General features: G+C 44.5%; 1 protein-coding gene across 1 annotated transcript in view; it reads right to left on the bottom strand.

The window, feature by feature from the left end:
- Positions 1-23,483, bottom strand: part of LOC142660921 (catalase-like) — a 29,364-nt gene extending 5,881 nt beyond the window's left edge. The window contains exons 1-11 of the mRNA XM_075838006.1: positions 23,369-23,483; positions 18,406-18,577; positions 17,629-17,739; positions 16,272-16,402; positions 14,387-14,491; positions 13,154-13,279; positions 11,679-11,870; positions 8,242-8,394; positions 6,495-6,636; positions 4,385-4,515; positions 3,892-3,999 (exon numbers count right to left, since the gene is read on the bottom strand). Of these exons, the coding sequence (XP_075694121.1) occupies positions 3,892-3,999; positions 4,385-4,515; positions 6,495-6,636; positions 8,242-8,394; positions 11,679-11,870; positions 13,154-13,279; positions 14,387-14,491; positions 16,272-16,402; positions 17,629-17,739; positions 18,406-18,577; positions 23,369-23,401 (1,404 nt within the window). The 5' untranslated portion in view covers positions 23,402-23,483. The remainder of the gene's footprint in view (positions 1-3,891; positions 4,000-4,384; positions 4,516-6,494; positions 6,637-8,241; positions 8,395-11,678; positions 11,871-13,153; positions 13,280-14,386; positions 14,492-16,271; positions 16,403-17,628; positions 17,740-18,405; positions 18,578-23,368) is intronic.
- Between the last annotated feature and the right edge of the window lie 4,214 nt (positions 23,484-27,697).

Below are 27,697 nucleotides of genomic sequence, written 5' to 3'. Positions count from 1 at the left end.
TGGAATTATTTACGGATGCAGCCGGAAGTGATGGTTTTGGAGCAATTTTGGGCCGAAGTTGGTGTAGATCCCATTGGCCCTTGCATTGGAGTGATTTGGGAGTCTTACGTAATTTAACGCTATTGGAATTGTTTCCTATTATAGTTGCAATAGAGTTATGGGGTAGCGTGATGGTGAATAAGAGGATTGTATTTTGGACAGACAACATGGCGGTGGTGCATGCGGTGAACGGGTTGTCGTCTAGTTCGTTGCCGGTATTAGCTTTATTAAGACGGTTGGTTTTGAAGTGTTTGCGTTTGAATGTGTGGTTTCGTGCAAAACATGTTCCGGGTGTCAGTAATGTGATGGCTGATGCTTTGTCTCGTTCACAGATGTCCCGGTTTCGGGAATTGCACCCGGCAGCTTTGGCAGAAGGGGTGTCCCCCCCCCTTCACTTATGGGCCCTGGTCGAGGACAACTTATGAGACTGTTGAGGGGTTCGGTGGTACCGGCGACTTGGAAGAGTCATTGCAGAGCGTGGGATCAGTGGTTGGAGATTGCGGGGAATGACTTCCCATCACAGGAGGGGTGTCACCTGGACGTTACGATAGCAAGTTTGGTACAAATACGTCAGGAAGGGGGTAGTGCGGCCACGGCGAGCAAGTTTTTAGCAGGAGTGGCCTTTATGTTAAAATTGTGGGGATGCAGAGATGTTACAAAAGAATTTGTAGTTCGGCAGTCTTTAAAAGGGTGGAAAAAAGAGGCGTGTTCAAGGGACACGAGGCGGCCAGTATCTTTTTCACTTTTGGGTCGGCTTCTAGCCGTTTTATGTTTTGTGTGTCGGGATGAATATGAAGTGTCCTTGTTCGGCGCGGCGTTTTCGTTGGCTTTCTTTGCCGCTTTGCGAGTTAGTGAGCTGGTTCCGCACAGAGTAAGTGCGAGCGGTGGTCTTCTCGGATCGGATGTAGTAACGTTGGGAGATTCTCTCAGGGTCTGTGTGCGGAGGTCAAAGACTGATGTGGTAGGAAAGGGGGCTTGGCTGTCGATTGGGGGGCAGTATTGCCCGGTAAAATGGGTCCAGGAATTCGTGTTGGTCCGAGTGCCCGGGACGCAATTCTTGATCCATCAGGATGGATCCGCGATGTCGCGTTTTCAATTTGAGGCGATTTTTAAGGCCGGCTTGAAGTATCTAGGTTTGCCGCCGGGCGAGTTTGGTACACATTCATTTAGGATAGGTGCGGCAACTGAGGCGGATGCCTTGGGTTTGGATTCAGCGGCTATCATGAGTCTGGGTAGATGGCGCTCTAATAGCTATAAGTCATATGTGCGACCTGATCTGGTTTTAAAGATGGTGTAAGCTGGAAGTTTTCATAAGAAAGGTCGCCCCCTCCCCTTCCCCCCCCTCCCCTTCCCCCCCCCCCTGTTTTCCTTCCTGTTATATGGAGTGTTATGTTAACCCTGCCTGTAATTTTCATTTGACCGGAATGTAGCTTAATTTCTTTGTTAGGGTTGCGGCGCCCCCAAGTGTGGATCTTGGGGCATTCGTATGTGCATTGGGCAGCGGTTCGAGCGGGTCGAAGGCCATTAGGTCCGAATTTGGGCCTCGCACAGGCCGACGTCCATTGGAGAGGTGTCCGGGGATTACGGTGGGTGCAGTTACTGCCAGAAGTAGTGGCAGTTACAAGGCACACGTACGGACCTGTTGTCCTAATCATCCATGCGGGTGGAAATGATATCGGCCAAGTGAAAATGGCTGAGTTATTGTCAATTATACGAACTGATTTGGCGCGTTTTCGGGATCTGTTCGCCCGTTGCGTGATAGTTTGGTCCGAAATAGTGGCGCGCACGGTGTGGCGAGGAGCGAGGAATATGGCAGCTTTGGAGAGAGTGCGCAGGTTAATTAATGTGCGGGTGTCGCGGTTCATTCGCTCTATAGGGGGGATCGGGTTGCGACACCAATCCCTGGAGGGGGATAATGCAGATCTGTTGGCACCGGATGGAGTGCATCTGAATGATATCGGGCTCGATATCTTTTTATTGGATCTCTTGGATGGTGCCGAGAGAGGGCTGGCGTTGCTTGGTGGGGGTGGTCGGGGGACTGAGTAGGTTTCTCAGTTCCCCCTTCTTGGCGGAAAGTACGGCAGATGAAGACGGAGGTAGCACCCTACATGCCTGATGGAGACAGGGAGCATCGGCATTTCAGGAGGAGAGGAAATAAATAAATATATATATGTCTTCATGCCGATGGTTGAAAATAATAATAAAGCTGTGGCCACTTCCACATTTGCATAAAGAAGGTGTTGGTGTGTTAATTCAAAGAAGGATGGTTAAGGTCCTGGGCAGGTAAAGTGGATAATGGGTCCTTGCAGTCTTGTAGACACTGAAGCGCCTAGGGAGAGTGTCAGGGACTGCAAGGGGTTAAGAAAGGATGGAACGGTTTAAAATAATGCCCAGGATCAGGATTGGTCAACAAGGGGTAAGAGGGGCGTGGTTAAGAAGATATAAGGCAGAGGTTTGGAGCAGGAAGCCCTCTTACCTTCAAGCTGCAGTGGAAGAAACACCCGCCCTCCCTCCCCTGGTGGTTTTGGTTTTGTTTTTTAATAAATTTTTTCTACGGTTATATTCTTGTTCTGGCGTTTTTCTGGTTTTTTCGTAGATGTCACAGCTGGCGGAAAGTACGGCAGATGAAGACGGAGGTAGCACCCTACATGCCTGATGGAGACAGGGAGCATCGGCATTTCAGGAGGAGAGGAAATAAATAAATATATATATGTCTTCATGCCGATGGTTGAAAATAATAATAAAGCTGTGGCCACTTCCACATTTGCATAAAGAAGGTGTTGGTGTGTTAATTCAAAGAAGGATGGTTAAGGTCCTGGGCAGGTAAAGTGGATAATGGGTCCTTGCAGTCACACATTGCAGATTTTTGCATTAATTTTTTAAGCCAAAACCAAAATTGGATCCAGGAGAGCAGACCTTCCTTTATATATTTCTTCTGCTCAGGCTCAAAAAATACATGCAAAATCTGCAGCGAAATTACACTGTGTGAACAAGGCCTTACTGCCATTTTAATCCATTTTTTGCAAAAATAAATTTAGGTGGAGACCTATTTGAAGGGAAAAGGACACAAAAAAATAAATATTGTGGGGGGAACCTATTAAGAACTCTACGCGTGGAAAAGTCACAATTTGCGCTTTTATGTGCAAAAATCATGCAAGATTTTATTTTAATTCTGTCTCTGAAACTTGTCTGGCAATTGAGTGGTGCTTAAGAAAACAGGCATGGTCTGCCGCGGCCCAACAAATTTACTATATATCACGTCAGAAGCTGGAGTCAATAACAGTGGAGATCTACGCCAGCTCGTAACTGGCGTAGATTTCCCTTTACGGCACACGGACAGCCAGAGATGCACCTATTTTTTTTTTTAGACGCGTGCACTTTTTAATACATTAGGCGCATTTTACGCAACTGCTAGTTATATTAAGACTGGCATATGATTTCTTACATACCAAATGTCTACTCATTAGTGCCCCCTGTCACCAAAAGATTAGCTGGCGTGTCTTCTCTTCAACAGTTGTACAGGTTTACTGGACATGCTAAGGCCCCATTCACATGACCGTAGTTTTCATACGTAATTACGGATCAGGTAATTACGGATCAAATTGCGAACCTATTCATTTCTATTGGCCACAGACAACTTTAGCCTTAGGCTGTACTCACTCCTAGTGGGTAAATCTCAAGAGGGTAGTAGATTTTTCTAGGTTTTGAGGTTCTCCTTTGAAACAACAGGGGATCTTTAAAACCAAACCAACCAATCCGGTGCTACGATATTCCTAAATTGAACTGCGGAGATGTGAACATATTCTCCTTATTCATCACAAGGCCCGAATACTCTTCGTCATGGTCACTTACTGCTCTTTCCTGGATGAAGATCTGGGCATCCTTCAAGTGTAGGGCGATGTTTCCACACAATTTCTGGCGTCCAGCTTCACTCAGCGTTTGATTGTAGAAAATTTTCACCTAAAACCAAACGTTAATGTCACTAATAATGCCGCTGTGTTCGCCGAAACCTCTAACAAAATTTATTTTTATATGAAAAGTTCCTGGTGGCAAAGCGTCATGGGACCGCATAACCCTTAAAGTGGAACTCCAGTTCACTGTTGCACTGGTGTCACTGGCCATGTTTCTACCCATATCCATTTATCATAATTTCTCTTTGTATTAGTAAGAATTTGAGAATGCAGTTTATTTTGTATCCCTATTTTTGGAAGAAATTTTACTTACACACGTCTGATAATGACATATTTTAATTTACCTCTAACATTCTGTAAAACGTGCCATATTCAGGAATATTTAATATTTTGGGATAACATTACAGCGGCCTCTTCAAACATTTCCCCCTTACCTGAGACACGTTGTCTTCGGCACTGCTGTCATGGCGGGCAATGTCTCCAGAGGTGGAGAATTCCCTTTCACGGCACTTGCGATCATCCCGAGGAGAACTGAAGCTGTTCGGGTAATAATTTGGGGCATTACCTACAAAGAAAGATAAAAATACTGTCAATGTTTCCTTAAAGGCATTCGTAAAACCTTCACTGGAGGCGGCCATCTTGGAGACAGACACTACCTTCCGTACTTCTTGAGTAGTCAGTACAGCCGGCTGTGTGCACTCCTGAATGAAAGTCAATTAACAAAGAAATCTCCGATTTTTACAGTCTCCAGGAAGTGATAGAGTACCGTATATAGCGCTTCGTCAGAGACCAGGGGTGCTGCATGCAGAGGCTAATCTGTCAGTATAGTGTTGTTATCCTGCCTTATCTAGGCTTCCAATAATGCTATATAGCTGTCATTAACTCGCCCACCCGATAATAATAATAATGAGATGACTGCGCTCATTCCGTCCCAGACTATACAGCAAAGCTGACAAATGAGCTGCATAGAACAGGTAATATCAAATTATTGTGTCTGCTCTAGTGTCCGATGTAAAAACTGGAATATTTCAAGATTTTTTTGTTTATGTAGTCACATAAGGAAATTAAAAAAACACCACCAAAATTTGTAAAAATAAATATATGTATAATAAAAACCTGATTTAAATAATAAGTCATTTCTGACGACACGTTCCTTTTAACGTGTTATAGAAAAAATAATGACTAGGTTCAGATAGGGCAGGATATTACCAAAGGCTCATCCTGATGTGTGAAGAGCAGATGACAGGAGCAGAGAACGCAGCATGTGACATTTATGAATAGCGCGATTCTGTAGAAAGAATAGGAGAAGTCTGATGACTATTATACAACATGAGAATAAAGGACAAGGCAGCAGAAACAAGGCTGTGACCAGTCAAGGATTCATACAAGAACACAGGCTGCCCAGCAGCGCCAGATCCAGGATGGTGAGGGCCCCTGAACTAACCACTGGAACCCGGACCCCACCTAACCCGCTATCGCAGACACATATAGGAGAGTCGGCCGTGTATGCGCGTGGCCCTCTACCTTGAAGTCTCTGGGAGTTGTAGAGACAGCTGAGCCAGTGACTGACTTAGGGTAGGTGCAAACAAAGAAGAAAAATCTGCAGTGAATCCACAGCAAAATCCACATGATACACCTGCAGATTTTGCTGTGGATTTCATCCCCCTCATTGAAAGGTCAATTTCCATGCGGAAAAATTCTGCAGCATGTAGATGAGAATTGTTCAAATCTCATCTACATGGCTGGCACTAGCCTAAGACTTCAAAAGAGAGAACTACACCCATGTGTAATGGAATTGAATAGATAGATATGAGAGCAATAGCGTCCTGGCACATAGAGGGGGATCCCAAGCAGGGAGCCCCCTCTAAGGCTACGTTTACATCTGCGTTCGGTGTTTCCGTTGCTCTGTTCCATCCTAGGAGCAGAACAACGAAAATACTGGAAGTGCCAGCGCCGTTGTATGACGAACACCAGCGGCGCCCAACTAAACCCATCAACTTTAATGGGTTCTATCGGGTTTCCATCATGGTGTCCGTCATTTACTGACAAAACACTGCAGCATTTTTCACCGGATCCGCGACGCAGATGTGAACAGAGCCTATAACGTCCATATGCCCTTTTAGCGTACAACTCCTTTTCAGTGGGCACATCCCTGGCAATGATTCTCATAGCATTACACTGACCTCAGTAAACCACACCAAGCCTTCTGGCTAACAGAGGACAGTAAAATTAGGGGGTAAGTGACATATGACCTCAAATGCCCTCATAGGGGATATGGAATGGGGTTGTCTATAGCTAACACCACCTTTAGAGAGATTATCAAATGTGAAGCACCTGAGACCCAATGCCAACTCTGTACTAGGTTACCCCAAACCGTCCCATACCATGCATACTACTGCTTTACCCTTACATCGCATTGGCATTAGGGCCCAGGGGCAACTGGAACCTCTGCACCCCCGTAGCTATGCCACTGGAGGAATATTAGATCCGTGCTAGATATTTGTACCCATATTTACACCCTTTACCATGCCAGCTGCACCTTACATGGGGCACTGAAGAGGCACATGGGACCATCCTGCTGATAGTTGGAGACGTGTATAGACCTCCTGGGGCAGTTGACTGGTAGATGTAAATAATTAGCGCCAAGACGATGTCTGTGTGTGTCTGGGTAGGAGAAAAGACGTCCCTATAAGGTATAAGACATAGCGATTAGATTAAATACAGTATTGTACGTTACACCTTTTTGTAGCGCTACCGATTGATTTTTAACTCTTGAGTGACAACTGCAGTCCACAAGATTGCATGCAACTCAATGTACTCTTGTGGACTGCAGCTGTGCCTGTAGCTCAAGAGTTAAAATCAATTAGTAGCACTACAAAATGTCTAGGTGTAGCTCCGACCTTAAAGGGTCATAGTGACATGTAAGAAGTTTTGATTGATTGGGGTCCGAGCTAAAACGAAGCGGCAGAAGCGCTCATGTGAGCGCTGAGCCGCTTCGTTTTTGTTCGGCTTTTTCCGGAAAGCCAATGTATCGGAGTACGGGCTCATAGGCTTTTTATTGAGCCCGTATACCGCTCCGAGGAAAGCCGATCATCACCCAATAGATTCTGCAGCTTCGTTTTAGTGATCGGTTAGGGGTCTCAGTTCTCAGGCCCCCACCGATAAAAACTTCTGACATGTCAAAAGTTTTTTTAAAAGTTGAATTACCCTTTAAAAAAAAGGTAATGGGATAGATCCGAGGTCACTGTTAAGCCAAGACCTCAGAAACTATAAAGTTCGGACAGACGTCTAGAGGAACAAGCATTGGCATTAATATGTGAACATGTAATCTGCCCTCTCGACACTAGATGGCGATATAACACTCCGTTTACACATCACCATTAAAATCTGACATCGTCCTACTCCCATTGAAATCAATGGGAGGCATTTTCGGGCGTTTTTTGACGAGTTTTGCGGAGCGGCTTCCGCGCCAAAAAACCAGTGAAAAAAACTCAGTGTGAACAGGGCCTGTGGGTATGTTCACAAGCTAGACTAAAAACAGCTGTAAAATACGGAGCTGTTTTCAGGCGAAAACAGCTCCTGATTTTCAGACATTTTTGTAGCAACTCGCGTTTTTCGCGGCGTATTTTACGGCCGTTATTGGAGCGTTTTTTCAATTGAGTCAATGAAAAACGGCTCCAAAAACGTCCCAAGAAGTGACATGCACTTCTTTTTCGCGGGCGTCATTTTACGCGCCGTATTTTGACAGTGACGCGTAAAATTAAGGCTCGTGGGAACAGAACACTGTAAAACCCATTGAACGCAATGCGCAGATGTTTGTAGGCGTATTAGTGGCGTTTTTTCAGGTGTAATTCGAGGCGTAAAATGCCCGAATTACGTCTGAAAACACTGCGTGTGAACATACCCTAAAACATCCCCTGAATTTCAGCCGTTTTTTATGCATTAGGCGTTTTTTACGGACGTTTTTGGAGCTGTTTTTTCTATTGACCCAATGAAAAACGGCTCCAAAAACGTCTCAAGATGTGACATGCGCTTCTTTTTACGAGGGAGCAGAACGCGGTTTTCCCATTGAAATCAACGGGCAGATGTTTGGAGGCGCTCAGCCCCCCGTATTTTCAGCCGTTTTTCGGGGTGTTTGGCCCGTGTGATCATACCCTCAGTGGTTACGTTAATGTGCTGCATGTAAGGACTCACAGGCTTATGATACATTCATACTATTTCCTATGGATATGCCCTAAACCCATCATTTACCATTTGCCAGTTCATTGCTTTTCCCAGCAGCTCGTCTCACCTGCAGCATTTTGTCCGGGCTCGGCTCAATCCCAGGCGGCAAGTTGCTGGGGTCAAATGCAATCTGCTCCACTTCTGCAAAGTAATTATTGGGGTTTCTGTTGAGCACCAGTTTCCCCACAGGGATGAGGGGGTAATCGTTATGGGGCCAGACCTTGGTAATACAGAAAAAAACATGCGATATGGTAAATAATAAAGACCCTTTTACACAATGATCGGTCAAACGAGCGTTCATATAAATACATCGATCAGCCGAGGAACGAGCGAACGCTGGAATCTGCCTTGTCTGGTCACTTTATATGATTCTATTTTTCACATTAGGCTCCATTCACACGTTTATGTGCGGTTTGAACCAAAAACGTACAAAAGATTCTGTGTGTGATGAAAGCCTTAGGGCTCATTCACACATTGCGGTTGATGTGCAGTTAGAATTAAAAAAAAAGCACCACATTGCGGTAAAAACTCATGCGTTTTTCGGATGCAGTATTTTTATGCGGTCCCAACCGCTCCTCAACTGCAACAGAGGCGTTTTTTTAATGCGATTCTAACCGCACCTCAACCGCAACGTGTGAATAGATCTTTAGGCCCAAAAAAATACAATACAATTTAATTAAGATTGTATATGATTAGGTTTCGCATTGATTGCATGGTGACCGGGATTATTTATCACACCGCTGTATTATATCATCAGATTTCAAAAGATTAGGAGGAGGGTTCCCAGGAAGATAATCGGATAAAGACCAGGACTATGCCTAGACTGTTTGTAGCTACTGATTGATTTTAAGGCTATGTTCACACGCTACACAAAAAACGGCTGAAAGTACGGAGCTGTTTTGAAGGGAAAACAGCCTTTGATTTTCAGCCGTTTTTTAAGCAACTTTTGCTGCGTTTTTCACGGCCGTTTTTAGAGCTGTTTTTCTATTGAGTCAATGAAAAACGGCTCCAAAAACGGCTCAAGAAGTGACATGCACTTGTTTTTACGGGGCGTCTTTTTACGCGCCGTTATTTGAAAATGAGGCGTAAAATAATGTCCCGTCGGAACAGAACGCCGTATTTCACATTGAAGTCAATGAGCAGATGTTTGTAGGAGTTCTGCTTCCGATTTTTCAGCCGTTTTTCGGGACGTTTTCGGGCCGGAAAACGGCTGAAAATAGTTTGCGTGAACATACCCTAAGGCTGGGTTCACACGAGTCAATGAAAAACGGCTCAAATTACGTCCCAAGAAGTGTCCTGCACTTCTTTGCCGAGGCTGTTATTTTACGCGCCGTCTTTTGACAGCGATGCGTAAAATAACAGGTCGTCTGCACAGAACATCGTAAGACCCATTGAAATGAATGGGCAGATGTTGGCCGACGTATTGGAGCCGTATTTTCAGGTGTAATTCAAGGCGTAAAACGCCTCGTTTACGCCTGAAAATAGGTCGTGTGAACCCAGCCTTAAAACCAATCAGTCGCGCTACACGAAGTCTAGGTGTAGTCCTGGTCTTTGGGTGGAAGGAAATGTTATGCATAGAGATATAAACATATTAATCTAAAGTAAATAACGTATTTAACCCTTTCCCGCTGCAGACATTTAGCGATTTTTTATTTTCTCTCCGCCTTCCAAGAGCCATAACGTTTTTATTTTTCCATTGACATAGCCATATATTTTTTGTGGGACCAGTTGTAGTTTTTAATGCCACCTAATACCATATAATGTACTGAGAATCCTTTAAAAAAAATATTGGGGGTGGAATTGAAAAACACACCAATTCCTCCATTGTTTTTGGAGGTTTTTTTTATGGCGCTCAGTGTTGCATGCAGCGCTATTCTTCCCATCAAAATGACAGACCCCATTATAAGTCAATATGGTCCATGGGGCGCCGATGGTATTCATTGTACCACAGAAGTGACAATGGGTCGTGGCTTTTTATAAATGGAAGCCGAGATGCAGATGTGAACAGAACTTAACTCATAGCCCCCTTAAAGGGACACGCTATATACAGTATATACTATATACAGTGAATCTTAGACTGAAAACATATGAGTATAACCCCTTTAATGTTACGGTTTAGATATAGAATAATCTAGTACATACACTCGTTTGTCCGCTGATTGCTGCCACGTTTACTAATGATCGGGAACGAGGGTTGGAGCGCGCGCGCTCGCCCGATCATCAGCCCGTGTAAGACGTCTTTAAGAGCTGCTTAAAAAAGGTCATATTGCTAATTTGAACTTCATTTTAGAATCTATCATTTGCGTTACCGCCGATATCCAATTACTAGATTATTATTCTGACCGCCCAACAAGTAAATTATACCCGTGTTTACGAAGATTAACTTTCCATTAGGCGATCTGCGCCACTTTCGATATATTATACAACTACACATCCGTGTATTGTGTCCAAGCCTATAACTAGGGATTTGAAATGAAAGATTATGGTATATTAATAACAAGAATGCGGGGGGGGGGGCACATTCTTCCCCTAGCCTCCCTTTGATAGTACCTGGAGTAAATATGAAAATTCCCATAATGAAAATCACCAAAGCAAGATCTGTGCAGACACTGAACCAGCAGGGAATGCTTGGAGATTTTAGCTCTAAAACCAGCAGAATTGCGAATGCAGCTCTGAAGTATAATGTCAGGTATTTACAATGTAACTCAAAAGTCTATGTAGATCATGATGTGGCCCATGATGATGTTCTATGTGGCCCTGAGCTTGTATTATGCATTATTTACCAATTATATTGCAGTTCAATATGACAATGCGGTCCGAGACCCACCAGAAAAGGCTGCTCACATTTGATCTACTAGATTAATTCTAGATCTGAACCGTAAAATGATATTTAAAGGGGTTGTTCAGTCATAAGAAATTGATGGTATCTGCTCGTACTGTGATTTGCCGACACGTTCAGCGTTCATTCAAGTGCATGGGAGAAGGCTGTAATACCGTGAACTGCCACTACAAGTGTTTCGGCGATTCACAATACGAGCAGTGACAGTAATGAAGGGGAAGCAGCGCTCGTACAAGTGCCGCAGCCCCTTCAAAACAGCTGATCGGCAATCGGACCCCCAATGATCAAGTATTGATTACCTATCCTGAGGATAGGCCATCAATTTCTTAGGACTGGACAACCCCTTTAAAGTTAAACATACTAAAAATTCTGCTCAGTCATTTCTTTTTGTATCTTACTTTTGGGAAAGCTGGGTGACAACCAATATAACCGCCATTACAGCCCTCACAGATGTTGTCACTCCGCTTTTCCTGACTCCTGATTGCAAATCTGCCTAATTTTGCAGTAATACATCCCCTGCAAACATGTCACTGGTTTCCTAGTTGGATTTGTCATTCAGGAGTCTTAGAAAGTTTAGTGACGACCCCTGAGCAGGAGGTTTAACCACTTGACTTTACCATGCTGTGGAAATCTTGGCCCAGGTCAGAAGAGTTGGCATCGCTTACCTTGGTGAGGTCGAACGGATTGAAGGTACAGGCCTCAGCCTGCGGGAATGTCATAACCTGGATGTACATGGTCCACGACGGGAAGTCCTTCTTGGCTATGGCCTGGAATAGGTCCCGAATTGCGTAATCCGGGTCTTTTACCACCAGACTATCCGCTTCTTCTACTGACAGATTCTTGATGCCTTGATTAGACTGTAGGAAATGTAAAATATTTTTACCCCTTTATTCGGACGCTTAGAAATTGGAATTTTCAGTTAACTGACACATTTTATCACTGTGACAGAAGGAAATGAGAACCAAGGCAGAAGCTGGGGGTGCCAACCTGTATACCCACATATATAATGTATCACCGAGTAAGAGCAAACAGCTACATAAGAAAGTAACACACCACTAAATGGAAAATAATTTATAAAGTCCCATAGGGGTTGTCCAGGCATGTGGCGGTTTTCCATACTAATGACCTATCCTGTGGAGAGGTCATCAGTATATGATCAATGGGGGTCCGACCGATCAGCTGTTCCGGTGTCTGGAGGCAGCCGGATGTAATGCAATGGTTGATGCCGGAAGCAGTTGGCTCCGTACACTGTATAGCGGCCGTGCTCCAGCTCTGCTCCTATTCAAATAAATGGGAGCAAAGCTGCAGTAACCCAGTACGGCCACTATACAGTGTACGGAGCCATCTGCTTCCGGCACCGATCATTGCACAACATCCGGCTGCCTCCAGACACCGGAACAGCTGATCGGTCGGACCCCCACTGATCATATACTGATGACCTATCCACAGGATAGGTCATAAGTATGAAAAACCGCCACATGCCTGGACAACCCCTTTAATGCCAAAAGGTGAAAATGAAAAACGTATAAAACCCCTATAATGAAATGACAGATGACACTAATACAGTATGTGTATATAACACTAAAACAGATGGACAATATATACCAGGAGCCATAGTAATGAAGCAAAGACGTACATGTCACAACAAAACCAAACGGGATGCCAATGACCCCTGAATTGTTCCAAGGGCTAGCCATACAGTGGATGGTGCCCTGTGCGGTACATTCTGTTGGTGACACCCCGTGTATATGGTCATACAGCATACATGCCATACAGTGCTCAATTATAAGCGCCAAAGAGTATGGTGCCCAAATAACACTTCTGTAGTTACCTAAATAACAATGCTATACATGCCCGCCACCACCAGACACTGATATGCTGTACCATGAAGCAGAGCCACACAATGCCACCATACAGTGCCGCCACCACCATACACTAATATACTGTACCATGAAGCAGGGCCACACAATGCCACCATACAGTGCCGCCACCACCATACACTGATATACTGTACCATGAAGCAGAGCCACACAATGCCACCATAATTATCACACAGGAGATGTCACCCCACTGTATAGATTAATAAATCTTATATTGTCCATACAGATAAATTCTAAAAACTGTCATACAGAAAACCCACCTTATAGTGGAATTTACAATATACGGCTTTTCCTTCGGCATTCACCAGTTTAAAGGTGTGAGATCCATACCCGTTCATATATCTGTATCCATCCGGGATGCCACGTTCACTGAATAATAATGTCACCTTGGTAAAAAGGAAAAAGAGCCGTTGCCATCGATGGTACAATAAACTTTCTTAAAAGGTATGTACACTTTTGCAACCATATTTGTATTGCCGAAAGGTGTCTAAAATAAAAAATTAGGCAACTTTGCAAACAGTCTTGATTAAAAAATATCGTATCGTTTTGTGTATACAGCTCCCAGGCGAACCCATGTGTCTGCATGGTTACAGATAAACCCTATGAAGTCTGATCACGCAGTCATATGTTAAAGGGGTGTTCCCATTGCATAAAGTGATGACATATTACGAAGATACGCCATAACTTTCTGATCAATGATCACCGATCATGAGAATGAAGGGGCCGCAGCGATGCTTTAGTGCATTTTATTATCGTATACTTAATATTCAAAATGAAAATAAAAGATTTTTTATTTTTTTTTTTAAAGTCATGAAATGAAATACAATATGCCATGAGTTTTCAATCTCTTCCATCTGCCCCGTCTTCTACTTTTTACAGGTTAGTAAGAAGAAGAGGCAGAGGGAGCGGAGTAACACATGACTGCAGGATCAGACTACACAGGGTTTTTTTTGTAGTCTGTAACCATGGAGACACATCGATCTGAATAGGAGCTGTATATGACAAAGTAGTTATAATGTGTTTTATCAGCTTTAAATAATTCTGCCTTCACAAATCCCATTGATCCCTTGCTGGTTCCGTGTCCATACAGAGCATGTCTTTTATATGGGTTGATGATCGGGGTAATGGATCGCTCGTTTCCGATTATCGGCCTGTGGAAAAGGGCCTAGCCATCAGCCGACAAACGGGAGTAAAAATCATTGTTGTCGGCAGCACATCTCGCCGTGTAAACAGGGGATGTGTTGCCAACAATGATGCCAACTGTATGGGGACGAACAGTCTCATTCATTCCCATACAGTACAATGATTGACTGATTCCAAGTAGCAGCCGGAAGAATTTGGAATGCTGCTCTGGCTGAGAACATATAATACAGGCTGTAATGCAGGATCAGTGCGAGTCATTCAACATTTATTATAGACAAAAAATGTGAAATGTAAAATGTTTAATTAAACAAATCGATTTCCCATTACTTGCCCTTTATGATAACACTCACCTGATGCAGTGACTCTGGTCGCAGGCTCCAGAAGTCCCATACCATATCAGGGTCCTTCAGATGGGTCTGCGGGTTCCTTTTCTGACTGTGTATGAAGGATGGGAACTGCACAGAACACATCATTATTACAGATTATACCAGGATACCCAACTAAATCAGCCATAACATTAAAACCCCCTGCCTAATATTGTGCAGGTCGCCCTCGTGTCACCACAACAGCTTTGACACATCGAGACATGGACTCCACTAGACCTCTGAAGGTTCCTGTGGTATCTGGCACCATCGTTACCAGCAGATCCTTTAAGTCCTGTAAGTTGTGAGGTGCGGCCTCCACGGATCGGACTTGTTTTTCCAGCATTACCCACAGATCATCGATCGGATCGAGATCTGGGGAATTTGGAGGACAAGTCATCACCTTGAACTCGTGGTCGTGTTCCTCAGACCAGTCCTGAACAATGTTTGCAGCACGGCGGGGGCATTATCCTGGTGAAAGAGGGCACTGCCATCAGGAAATACCGTTACTATGAAGGGGTGTACTTGGTCTGTGACAATGTTTAGGCAGGGGGTACGTGTCACAGAAACATGAATACCAGGGGCCAAGGTTTCCTAGACGCACATGTACTCAGCCGCCCATGATGGAAAAGGAAACGGGATTTATCAGACCAGGCCCCCTCCTTCCATTGCTCCATTGTACAGTTCTGATGCTCACATGCCCACTGTAAGAGCTTTCGATGGTGGGCAGGGGTCAGCATTGGCAGCCCAATATATAGCAAGCTGCGATGCTACAGTAGTTCTTCTGTGGTATCGGACCAGACACGCTAGCCTTTGCTCCACACGCACGATTTCGAGCCTGTGCCCGGTTCACCGGTTGTCCATCCTTGAACCACTTGTGGTAGGTAGTAACCTCTGCATACTAGGTACATCCCATAAGGCCTACCAAATTTGGAGATGCTCTGACCCAGTTGTCTAGACATCACAATTTGGTCCTTGTCAGAGTCGCTCAGATCATTACACCGGCCCATTTTTTACGCCATTGTAACCCGATCATCAATGTTATTCGATTCACCTGCGGTTTTAATGTTATGGCTCATCTGTGAAATTCGGAGCTTTACAATGGTCCTAGTTGGTCCCAGCCACTTCGATACCGGGTGGTGTGAACCTGTGCAGGACCCCCATCCCCAGTGGAACTGCATTGATAGCTAAGGGGTGGGGAATTGGCAAAGGTCCAGAGGGGCAAACATACTCCAGAGCCTTCTATTCCTGGTGGCAAAACCCAGCACCATAATGTGGGGGCCCATTTTGATCATTGCTATGGGGCGGCTGAGTCTACAAGTTTTATGGTAATATAATGTTACTCCAATAGAATAGATATACTGTGTTCTGCCTAGTGCAGGACCTGAGGGGGCCGGGCATGACACAAGGTTTCTCCCTCCTCCTTCTTTGAATCCCTTTGTCAGGCACCGCCCCCTAAGGTCCTGCTCTCGGCAGAACACAATGTATACATTTTGCCAGGAGTGATCCTTTAAATTATTAAAGAGGTTGTATGAGATTTGAAGGAAGAGTCTGCTTTTTCCCTCAGACACAGTGCCACTTTGTCCATGGGCTGTGTCTGGTATTCGCTTGAATGAGGCTGAGCTGCAATACCAGAGACAGCCTGTGGACAAGAGTGGCGCTTTGTTTAAAAAGAAAATTTAAAAAAATGTTCCCTTCTTTCCAATCTGTTTAAACCCCTTTAAATAGTTTGGTGACACTGAGAATAACTTGTAGTGGGGGAAAAAAGATCACATGCTTTCAAAGTCTAATGAAGCAAGTGAATTTGTGCTACTCTCTATTGCCAGATATCACTTGACATTAACCATCAAGTCTTTGCTTAGAAATAACTTACCAGAATTGGGTCCCGAATAAAGAATACTGGGGTGTTGTTGCCAACCAGGTCCCAAATTCCTTCATCTGTGTAAAACTTTACTGCAAATCCTCGAGGGTCACGGATGGTGTCTGCGGATCCGGCTTCTCCAGCTTTTGGGTGTAAAGAGAACGTGATATTGGATTTATGAATGATGTGATAGATCGTAAAGCCGGAGTTACACAGGTTATCTTCTCGTTACTTATTGGGGGTGTTGTCCACTTTGTACAGCAGCCTCCTTTTCTGCGGGGGCCCTGCTGCTGCCAGCTCCACCGCTCATTTGCTATTGCCAGAAAAAGTAGTACCATAAGGACACTTGGTTCGTTGCAGAGAGACTGACTCATTGCTGCAGCTCTCTTCTCTGGCTAAAAGAGGGGGTAATAATGCAGAGGACGCCGTTAATTCCTTCTATATGCCTCAAAGTGGATCTGTAAGGTCTCCTATATGAATGCAGCATAGTAGAGGGGGAGATGCTGAGCCTGGGGACATATAGCTTCCTATGATTTGATTCAATATTTTCATGTTGTAAGGTGTTAAAATGCAGCAAGGACTCAGAGAAAGCCTGTGAGTCCTGCTTCCCCCGCCCACACATAAAAAAAAGCCTGTGAGTCCTGCTTCTCTCATCTACACATAAAGAAAGCCTGTGAGTCCTGCTTCCCCCGCCCACTAATAGAAAGAGCCTGTGAGTCCTGCTTCCCCCGCCCACTAATAGAGAGAGCCTGTGAGTCCTGCTTCCCCCGCCTACACATAAAGAAATCCTGTGAGTCCTGCTTTCCCACCTACTAATAGAGAAAGCCTGTGAGTCCTGCTTCCCCAACTCATAGAGAAAGCCTGTGAGCCGTGCTTTCTCTACACAGTAATAAAGAAAGCCTGTGAGACCTGCTTCTCCCGCCCACTAATGGAGAAAGCCTGTGAGTCCTGCTTCCGGCGACAACTCATAGAGAAAGCCTGTGTTTGGATAGACGTAGATCTGTCAATCACTCTGTGTGGGCTGGATTAAGAGGACTCACATGCTTTCTCTATGAGTCCTGGCAGCCTTTAACCATTTTTTTTACATTAGCTCTACATCGTCATCTTATGCTGTCTACACATGGGAAATCTGACCAAGCCACTTTAATAGGTCATATGGAGAGGGTTGTCCAAAGTGGACAGCCCCTTTAAATTGCTGCATGCTTTAGGAGTGGCGTTTGTGCCAATTTTCTCCATTAACTTTGATAATGGAAAATAAGCAATGAAACAAAAAAACACAAGTAAATAAAAAAACATTCTACATTGGACAGCATGGGCCGGACTATGAGGTGCTGTAATAAGTCCTCGTGATGACCTTCTGATGTCTTACCTACAGTAGAAAACCTCACACCAATATCTGTTTTCTTCCCGACGCGCTCAAATACTTTGGCTTTCGTGTACTGGGTGATGTCATGGGTGACTTCAAAATATCCAAAAGCTCCTGCATGGAAAAAAAGACGGGTCAGAAGTTTTATTATTCTACTGCCAGCCCAACTTAAAGGCTATGTGAAGCTTTGCAATCAAATTTTTTTTATTTTTTTTAAATAAAAATGTCTATTTGTGTGTTTTATTTAATAAAAATTATTCTTACTTTTTGGGATACAGCTGCTTTGTATCCTGTAAACAGAGCAGCTGTATTGTGCGCTGAATCCTGTATCCGTCAGTTCAGCAGGACTGACGGGTTCAGTGTCAGCGGGTCCTGTGTGTCTCTGACTCGCAGGATCCACCTGTAAATCGATCACATCTAAGTTATGAACTGTCAGAGACACGCAGGACCCGTTGACACTGAACCCGTCAGTCCCACTGAACTGGCGGATTCAGGTCTTAGCGCACGATACAGCTGCTCTGTATACAGGATACAAAGCAGCTGTATCCCAAAAATTAAAAATAATTTTTAATAAAAAGTTTTTAGAAAGTTGCACCAATCACACTGAGACTTGAGAAGAGGCACACATTTTCCCCGATTAAACTTGATCACGTGTCAATTTGCAATGCTGATAGTACCAAAATAATGTTGAGCAGTCCAAATACCAGTTGGGACCCCCATTAAGCAAACTTTTATTCCCCCCATTTTATATTGCCCCTCTAAAAGTTCATATTGGCTCACCTGCTCCTTTAGCATGCACCACTCTTTCAGGGACCCTTTCCCGGTCAAAATGGGCCATCTCATCCATAAACACAGAGTCCTGGAGCAGCAGTGGCCCCCGAGGGCCCACAGTCAAGCTATTAAGCTTGTCACCTGTTGGAATGCCTGCCCCGGTGGTGAGGACAGAAGAATCCTGGACGCAAGAACATTGAATAAAGTTAGGTGAGATTATAATAGTTGACTAATAACAGCAAATTACAAGAATGTTCCCATTCACTGACAGCAAGCTGAGATATTAAAAAGTTGCAAACTTAATTTACATAAATCCCGGAAATCCATTTGTTTTATATATTATTTTGGTTTGAACCATCTAGTGAGACATGTGACTGGTAACACTAGGGAACCGCAGGTAAGCCCCATCCCCCCCCCCCCTCCACTATGGGTAAGGTAAAGGGCACAACTAAAATCCTGACAATACCCAAAGTAATAACAATTCTCACATCCACTCCATTCACAATCCTCTGTCAAATCCCCTGCAGCCACCACTAGGGGGAGCTCATTGCACACAGATTTATACTGCTCCCATTGAACTCAATAATAAATCCATATCCACTAAGCTCTGAAGCTCCCCCTTGTGGTTGCTCCAGGCAGCCGAAATTTTATGGCTATAGAGCAGCTTTAGAGCTCTGCACCAGAGGAAAAAACAAAAACTCTCCTATCTCTGCAAATATAAATTATGACAATAATTCGCACAGCATTTGACCTATAAATGAAACGGTTTTAAGGTGGACATACACTTCAAGTGCCCACGTTACCTGGAAAAAGATCTCCACCTTCTGTGAATTAGCTGTTGGGGAGCAAGGGGCCCACATAGTGATGTTGCACAGGGGCCCCCTGTTATCTGGGTCAGCCCGGACCATTTCCACTAAAAGAGTATTTTATTAGGGAAGATCATATTCTGTTTTTGGTTTTTTGGTTTTTTCTTTTGCCTACAAAGTGATACAATTATGGGGGAAATTACTGTGACCCGGCATCTGCTCTTGTTACTTGTTGAACCTGACCACGGAAAAAGAAATGTCTTCCCCAGATCAACAATGGCTGTTGGATTATTTATTCCATAGATGTAGCAGAGTTGAATTTGTCATTAAACCGTTTCTTTTGAGAGAACACACTAAGTAAACCTGCAGTCCCATGTAACACAAATGAAACGCGATGCTGTCTCACAGCACATTGAAACACATTTAGAAATGATGTCCTAACATGCCACCCATCGATTGAGGAATATGACGCACTCCAGGTTGCACCCGCATAGTTTACAGTCATGTAAATCCTTTGCCTGGAGTGCCGGAGAGATGGGACGTTTATGTTATACGCCATTTTTTTTTTCTCACTGCAATTAGACTTAAAACCGGTCGTAATTCAGCGATAAACCTTACGGTTTGAGGCTTTGACACACTCGGCTCTGCTGAATCTGTACTTTTTATACACTAGACAGTAGTTAGTATTTTCTTTAGGAACCGTTATGGGCGCAGTATATTTATCTTCCAGCTTCTGCCATCTGCCTCATTAGATAAAAGCTGTGGTGACTCTGCAATAACAGATGATGGGGCTCGTACAGGGTGAGGAAAAACACGGCGCCCGTCTTCTAGGAACAGCGCCACACCTGTCCGATGGTTGTGTGTGGTCAGGGCCGTCACTTTGGGGCACAGGGCAGGGGTTAATGGTGGGGCGCCCCTGCTCTTCACAAAAATCACCAGTGATGTGAGATTTCCACGTACAGCGCAGGCGAATAAGAAATAGATGAAAGACATAAAACGTTCACCGGTCCCTGCGCTCGGCCAAAGAATGAACCAGCAAATAAATTATCGATGACTCCCCCCAATCACTCCACCAGCCCCAGACAGTATCACACATGATAGGATTAGATACAGTAGATACAGGGCCCCTTAGCAGACAGTATCAGACATGATGGCTTAGATACAGGGCCCAGCAGACAGTATCACACATGATAGGCTTAGATACATGGTTTAGCAGACAGTATCGCACATGATAGGTTTAGATACAGGGCCCCAGCAAACAGTATCACACAGGATAGGCTTAGATACAGGGCCTCTTAGCAGACAGTATCAAACATGATGGCTTAGATACAGGGCCCAGCAGACAGTATCACACATAATTGGATTAGATACAGGGCCCCAGCAGACAGTATCACACATGATAGGCTTAGATACAGGGCCCCAGCAAACAGTATCACACATGATAGGCTTAAATACAGTAGATACATCGCCCAGCAGACAGTATCAGACATGATGGCTTAGATACAGGGCCCCAGCAGACAGTATCACACATGATAGGATTAGATACATGGCTTAGCAGACAGTATCACACATGATGGTTTAGATACAGGGCCCCAGCAGACAGTATCACACATAATTAGATTAGATACAGTGCCCCAGTAGACAATATCATACATGATAGGCTTAGATACAGTGACCCAGCAGAAATTAAGGGGGCATTCCGGTTACAACAAGTTACCCCTATCCGGAGGGTAAGGGGTAACTTGCTGATCGGTGGATGTCCGACACCTCAGACCCCCACCATTTATGATAACGGGGAGCCCGAAGTTGCCTGAACCCCAAGTTTGAGCCGAGCGGCTGGTCGCTCATGCGCTCTGCCTCTCCATTCATTCCCTATGGGTGCGCCGGAGATAGCCAAGTGCAGTGTTCAGCTTTTTCCGGTGCTGCCATAGAGAATGAATGGATACGGATAGGGGGTAATTTATTATAACCGGAATACCCCTTTGTCACATGATAGGAATAGACACACGACTCAGCAGACAGTATAACACATGATTGGTTTAGATACAGTAGATACAGGGCCCAGCAGACAGTATCAGACATGATGGCTTAGATACAGGGCCCCAGCAGATAGTATCACACATAATTGGATTAGATAGTCGGGTCCACTTCACCTCTGGACACAGCACTTCCAAAATAGTCAGATACAATTCGCAGGTGGAAACGCAGGATAAATTGATACGGTCAGGATTTTAAAATACGCACCACAGGTCAATTTACACGCAGAAAAAATCTGCACCGCGTAGATGGGATTTCTTGAAATCTCATTTACTTTGCTGGTACTGGAATACGCTGCGGATTTTCCGCATGAAAATACAGAGGGCAAATCTGCCCGTAATACGCATCGTGTGCATTGACCCTTAGGGTATGTTCACACGGCTTATTTACGGACGTAATTCGGGCGTTTCACGCCTCGATTTACGTACGTAAATGCGCCTCGATAGCCTTGGCAAACATCTGCCCATTCATTAGAATGTGTCTTACGATGTTCTGTGCACACGGTCATTTTTTTTACGCCCCGCTGTCAAAAGGCGGGGCGAAAAAAGACACCCGCGTCAAAGAAGTGCCTGTCACTTCTTCAGACGTAAATGGAGCCGTTTTCCATTGACTCCATAGAAAAGCAGCTCCAGTTAACGTCCGTAATGGACGCAGCGAAAAGCGCCTGCACATGCCATTACGGCTGAAATTACGGGGCTGTTTTCTCCTGAAAACAGCCCCGTAATTTCAGCCGTTACGGACGTTGCCGTGTGAACATACCCTTAGGGTGTATTCACACATAGCAGTTGATGTGCAGTTAAAAACCCAACAGCATTGGAGAACGCAGCAAATTGCAGTAAAAATGCATGCGGTTTTTCCAATTATTTTTTTTATGCCGTTTTTAGCTGCACCTCAACTGCTACATGTGAATATACCCTGACACTGTAACAAACAGAACTTCTGTCAAGCGGCACCCTTTGCCTTACGTAACCTGAGGCTCGGCACAGCTTCATCTCAGTATCTCAGGAAATGAAGCAGCTGATGTTACAGTCATCACATCGACCTGTGGCTTGAAAATGTCTGAGAACTACAAGTCCCAGGATACCTGCAGTCTATTGACAATGGAGCGGCCAAAACCCCTCCCACATGTGGATCGGCGCCATTCATTAACTGCAGGTAGAAGTCTTTTCATTGATAATGGCAGCGCGATTTGCGGCTGAACGGCGGTTTACCGTGCGGCCGTCAACAATAAAAACGCTTTTACCTTCAGTCAATGTACAAACCGCGCTGATCGACATGTTGGCGCAGCTTCAGCCGCGGTGCATCCAAGACTTGAGAACCCGGCCAAAAAGTAAAACCAGCCGCACCTCGCCCTAAATCCACGCCCCATGTCACGCTTCACCTGGTGTATTTACTGAAGATCCTTATTCGTCACCGGTTTATTTCTCGGATAACACACCTACTATAATCCTCTGTTAAAACATTACCCTCTGCCAGTAGATTAACCCTTCCAATACACCAATGTCCTGTAACCCATGCAATGTAGAACTAGGACTCCAAACATCTAGTGCTGAAACCTGTATCCGTCAGCTCAGTGGGACTGACGGCTTCAGTGACAGCGGGTCTTGTGTGTCCCTGACATGCAGGATCCTCCTGTTATCGATCACATCTAAATGATAAACTTAGAAGTGATCGGTAACAGCTCGATCCTGTCAGAACCCGCCAGTCCCGCTGACCAGATGGATACAGGCTTCAGCGCACGATACAGCTGCTCTATATACAGGATACAAAGCAGCTGTATCTCAAAAACATTAAAAACATTAAAAATAATGTTTAATAAAAAGTATTTAGAAAGTTGCACAAAACACTGATAGACATTTTGAAATAAAAAAAAAAAGTTTTAAAGGTGTACATAGCCCATAAGACTACTGCTCTAAGTCATATTATCCATTCACCCGCCCTACTTGGCGTGCACAAAGCGCCATCCTATTACACTCGGCACAAACATCTTCATGTTGCACCCGCTGGCATTCCAAGGTCTCATATGTCTGTGGGCATTCCTCCTGAATCAATGCTGGCAGGGCACAGAGCTCTGCCACTTCTGTAAAGATCATGCCCCACAGATACCCCCTTAGGTTTAGGAATCTTACTGGCATCTTGGTGTCTGGCTGGGATGGGTCCATGATGAGCTCTGCGCTGCTGTCTGATGCTCAGTACCTGGCACTTCTTGGTAGTAATTATATCCTGTAGAGTGAATGTTTCCGTTCCCTTTCTCCGACCTTCTACCCGCCCTCCCTATGACTACGTTCACTTCCTCCACTTCGTCTTAACGGTGATGTTACTGCCAAAGAATTTCGTAACCTTCCTCCTATTTACAGAAACATCCTTGCACAAGCCCTCAGCCTTAGGCCTTATTCACACGAACGTGTTTAACATCCGTGATACGCGCTTGAAAATCACGCGCTTCGCACAGACTTATGTTAGTCAATGGGGCCGTTCAGACAGTCCGTGATTTTCACGCTGCGTAAAACTCACGACATGTCCTATATTTGACTGTTTTTCGCGCATCACGCACCCATTGAAGTCAATGGGTGCGGGAAAATCGCGCACGGCACACGGAAGCACTTCCGTGTGTCGCGCGTGATTCGCGCAACTGTAGATAAAGAAATGAAGGAAAAAATAAAAGCACCTCCTTCATTTCTTTTTCTAAACATCAAAACCGCGTGTCATAAGGATGGCATATGCGTGAAAATCACGCAGCCACGCAGCACATGCTGATGACACGCGCAACTGCATCGTGCAAAAAAAAGCTGCGTTTTTTTGCGCGCGTGTGAATAAGGTCTTATAAGAGCGGGTAAAATGCATCCAAGATATAAAAAACCCTATAAATTATAACAGAAGAGATTACCATTGCTCCAATACGCAGGGTTTCCCAGATGTAGCAGAGCTATCTGTGGTTTATTGTGCAACTGCAGGTAAAGCTGAACTCTGGGCCGGACTGGGACATAAAATAAGCCCTGGCATTTTAATGCGCACAGACCCACCTGATGTCCATTAAATATGTTTGCGGGTGTGTGGCCCATTCTTCAGCTATACAAAACCATTGAACACTATTTCTTAAACGTTGCCTTCCTGTTGTGCTACCCAAATGTTTTTTCAATAAATTAGTAAAATGTGATGGGCTGGATGTTCACACCGGTCTCAACTCTCTTAGGCCCGGGTTCGCACTGGACGGATACACTGCATAAAAATCACGCAGCGTGTCCGACCTGGAACCCGCAGGACATTCCGTTGGAAAAATCGCACCATTGTGGTAAATGACACAGCGTGTCCGCCCCAAATTGTAATGCAGTTTTTCGTCCGGAATGTCCGCTGCGGAAAACTGCACACGAAAAAAAACCAAACACATACCCTCTGACGTCCTGCAGACCGGCCTCCTGGGATGACGTTTCACCCCATGTGACTGCTGCAGCCTGTGATTGGCTGGAGCGGTCACATGGGTTGGAATGTCATCCCAGGCAGCCAGTCTGGACGAAGAAGAGTAAGTATAAAATTTTCCGCGCAAAATAAACGCAACATCTGCTCTTTGTTGCAGGTTTTACCTCCACATTGAATTGAGTGGGGAAACAAACGAAAAGCAGCGATTACGCAAACACAATTGACACGATGCGGATTAAAAAACGCACTGCGGGTGAATTCCTGAGCGTTTTTTCCGCCTATCATTTACGCAGCGTGTGGGGGAGATTTCTTCAACTCTCATCTACTGTATTATGCTGCGGGTAGTATTTACGCTACGTGTGAACTTAGGCCCCCGGCACACAGCCATAGCTGTCATCCTGGTCCGTGATCGCGGGCACGGCCGGCCACGTAGTTTCCCGCATTTGCGGGCTGTGCTCACATTATAACGCATGGGAGCACGGTCCGTAGATTTTAAAAAAATAGGACATGTCCTATTTTTTGCGGAGGCTTTCTATAGCACGGACACCTTCCCTTAAATATACGGGAAGGGGTCCACGGGCAATAGAAATGAATGGGTTCGTACTTTAATCAGCAATTACGATCCATAATTACAGATCAAAATTACGGCCATTTGCATGGGGCCTTAGCCTACGGCAACATAGGAAAGAAGGAAGTTACTCAGCACATCCATAAAAGTATAAAATGAGCTTTATTTGATCATCTTAAAAATCCAAGGCGGGCACAGGTAAGGCGTGTTACAGCTTACGCATTTCGAACGCATGATAGGTGTAAGCACAATCTTGTTCGAAACGCATAAGTGTATATCACATTTTTTCCAATGCAAGTTTTTAACCACAACTGCTACGTGTAAGTGTATCCTAAACATGTCAGCTCTGCTACATCTGTAGGTGCTATATCACGCCGGGCTTCAGGAACAGTGTAATTATGCTGCGTCATGATGTGAACACAAATCTTCTTCCTTCCCCTTCGGCAGCAGATTCATCCTCCACGCAGGAAGCAGAAGCCGTCACACAGAGATGATCCGTTTACACAATATCCACTTCTCTCCGTGTACAGGGAACTACTACAACTCTGCTGAGTCACCGTGAACAACTAAAACAGGAACCGGTTGTGGCTTTATTGTGCTCGGTTTACTGTTAAAGGTTCTTCTTTGTATTAATCAGTTCTACAATTTTGTACTATACTTTCTGTATAAATCATGATATTCAATAGCTCTGATTGCTGTCGCTTTATAGGAACTTTCATTATTTACTCCTGGGGGTCAGTGGTCCTGGTTATGTGATTGATCACACCGGATAGACAAAATCATTCCTCCACATGACCAGGACAGATGGTTATTCCCTGGAAATAATGACAGTTCCTAATGAATGACAGCAAGCAGAGATATTGAAACTGAGGAATGGTTTCCCATAGTGTATATATGTATATATATATATATTTTTTTTTTTATATTACTTTTCATTATGTTTAGTACAGCCTTTATTTGCTTAAAGGGTAATGAGACGTTTGACAAGCTTCGGACATGTCAGAAGTTCTGATTGGTGGGGGTCCGAGCACCGAGTCCCCCACCAATCGCTAAAACGAAGCAGCTGAAGCGCTCACCGGCTTCATGTCTGTTCGGCTTTTTCCTGTAAAGCCGATGTATCAGAGTACAAGCTCATAGACTTTCTATAGTCCGTACACCGATACATTTATTTCCGGAAAAAGCCGACCAGACACGAAGCAGCTGAGTGCTCACGCGAGGGCTTCAGCGGCTTAGTTTTAGCGATTGGTGGGGGTCTCAGTACTCGGACCCCCTCCAACCAAAACTTATGACATGTCAAACGTTTAGTTGCCCTTTAAAATTAGAATAGCACATTAACCCCATAAAGCCGGACCCAGGACGGAGATGCTGCAGATTTTTGTGTGGATTACAGTCCCAGCACAGAGGGGAGAAGAAATCTCATCCACACGAAAATACGAGAACGCTGCAGAATTTCAAAAACACGGCACGCCCATAATGTTTTGTTTATTTACTGCAGATTTCAGTCTTTTCAATGTAGAAAGGGGTGAAATATGCAGAAAATGTGCAACATTTCCCTCCTGTGTGAATCCAGCCTGAGGCAATGTTCAAAGTTCAGATTTTGCATGAATTTAAATCAAAACCAGGAACGGAACCTGAACAGAAGAATTATATAAAAAAGGAAGGGGTTAAAAAAGGAAGGGGTTAAAAAAAGAAGGAGTCCCCCTCCTGGATTTGGCTTCAAAAACACATGCAAAATCTGCACTGTGTAAACAAGGTCTTAGGGATTGGCCTAATTTTGCGTCTATTAGTACGTTCACACGTCATGTCTGAGACTGAAAAATCAGAGGGGGATTTGGAGAAAGCCTCTGAATCCAGACAATTTGATTTTTAAAGCGTTTTTTTTTTTTAAGTAGTGCCAGTAGAAAATCCACTTCTAAAATGCTTGAAGTAGTGACAGGTCTCTATTACAAAAGGTTTTTTTTTTTTAATTCCACAGCGTAAAGGCATGTTCACACGCTTAACAAAAAACGTCTGAAAATTCCGGTGCCGTTTTCAGAGAATGCTTCTTTTCGGCTCCAAAAAACACCTCAAGAAGTGACATGCTACTTCTTTTTACACGGTTTTCTTTTTCTAAAAAACAGCAGCGTTCAGCTTCCGTTTTTTGAGTGGTAAATGCCCCAAAATACGCCTGAAACCACTGCGTGTGAACATACCCTAAAATTCACCTTCTATGAACAGTGTTTGCCATTGAAATCAATGGGAAATTGCTGTACTTGAGGGTAATAGGAGCGTTTTACACTCGGATATACGTGAAAATAGGTCGTGTGAACCATAACTTTATTTTTCAGTCCACAGCTGTCTCGGGGCCTGTTTTTTTTGTGGCTCGAGTTGTATTTATTGGCACCATTTCTGACGTACTGTTTATGGTGTTGTTCCTCTGTTAGGGGATGTTCACACAACCTATTTTCAGACATAATTCAGGCGTTTTACTTCT

Source organism: Rhinoderma darwinii, chromosome 9 (genome assembly GCF_050947455.1).
Source record: "Rhinoderma darwinii isolate aRhiDar2 chromosome 9, aRhiDar2.hap1, whole genome shotgun sequence".
Classification (NCBI taxonomy): domain Eukaryota; kingdom Metazoa; phylum Chordata; class Amphibia; order Anura; family Rhinodermatidae; genus Rhinoderma; species Rhinoderma darwinii.
Note: the sequence above shows the minus strand (reverse complement) of the source record. Positions and strands in the feature narration are given on the sequence as shown.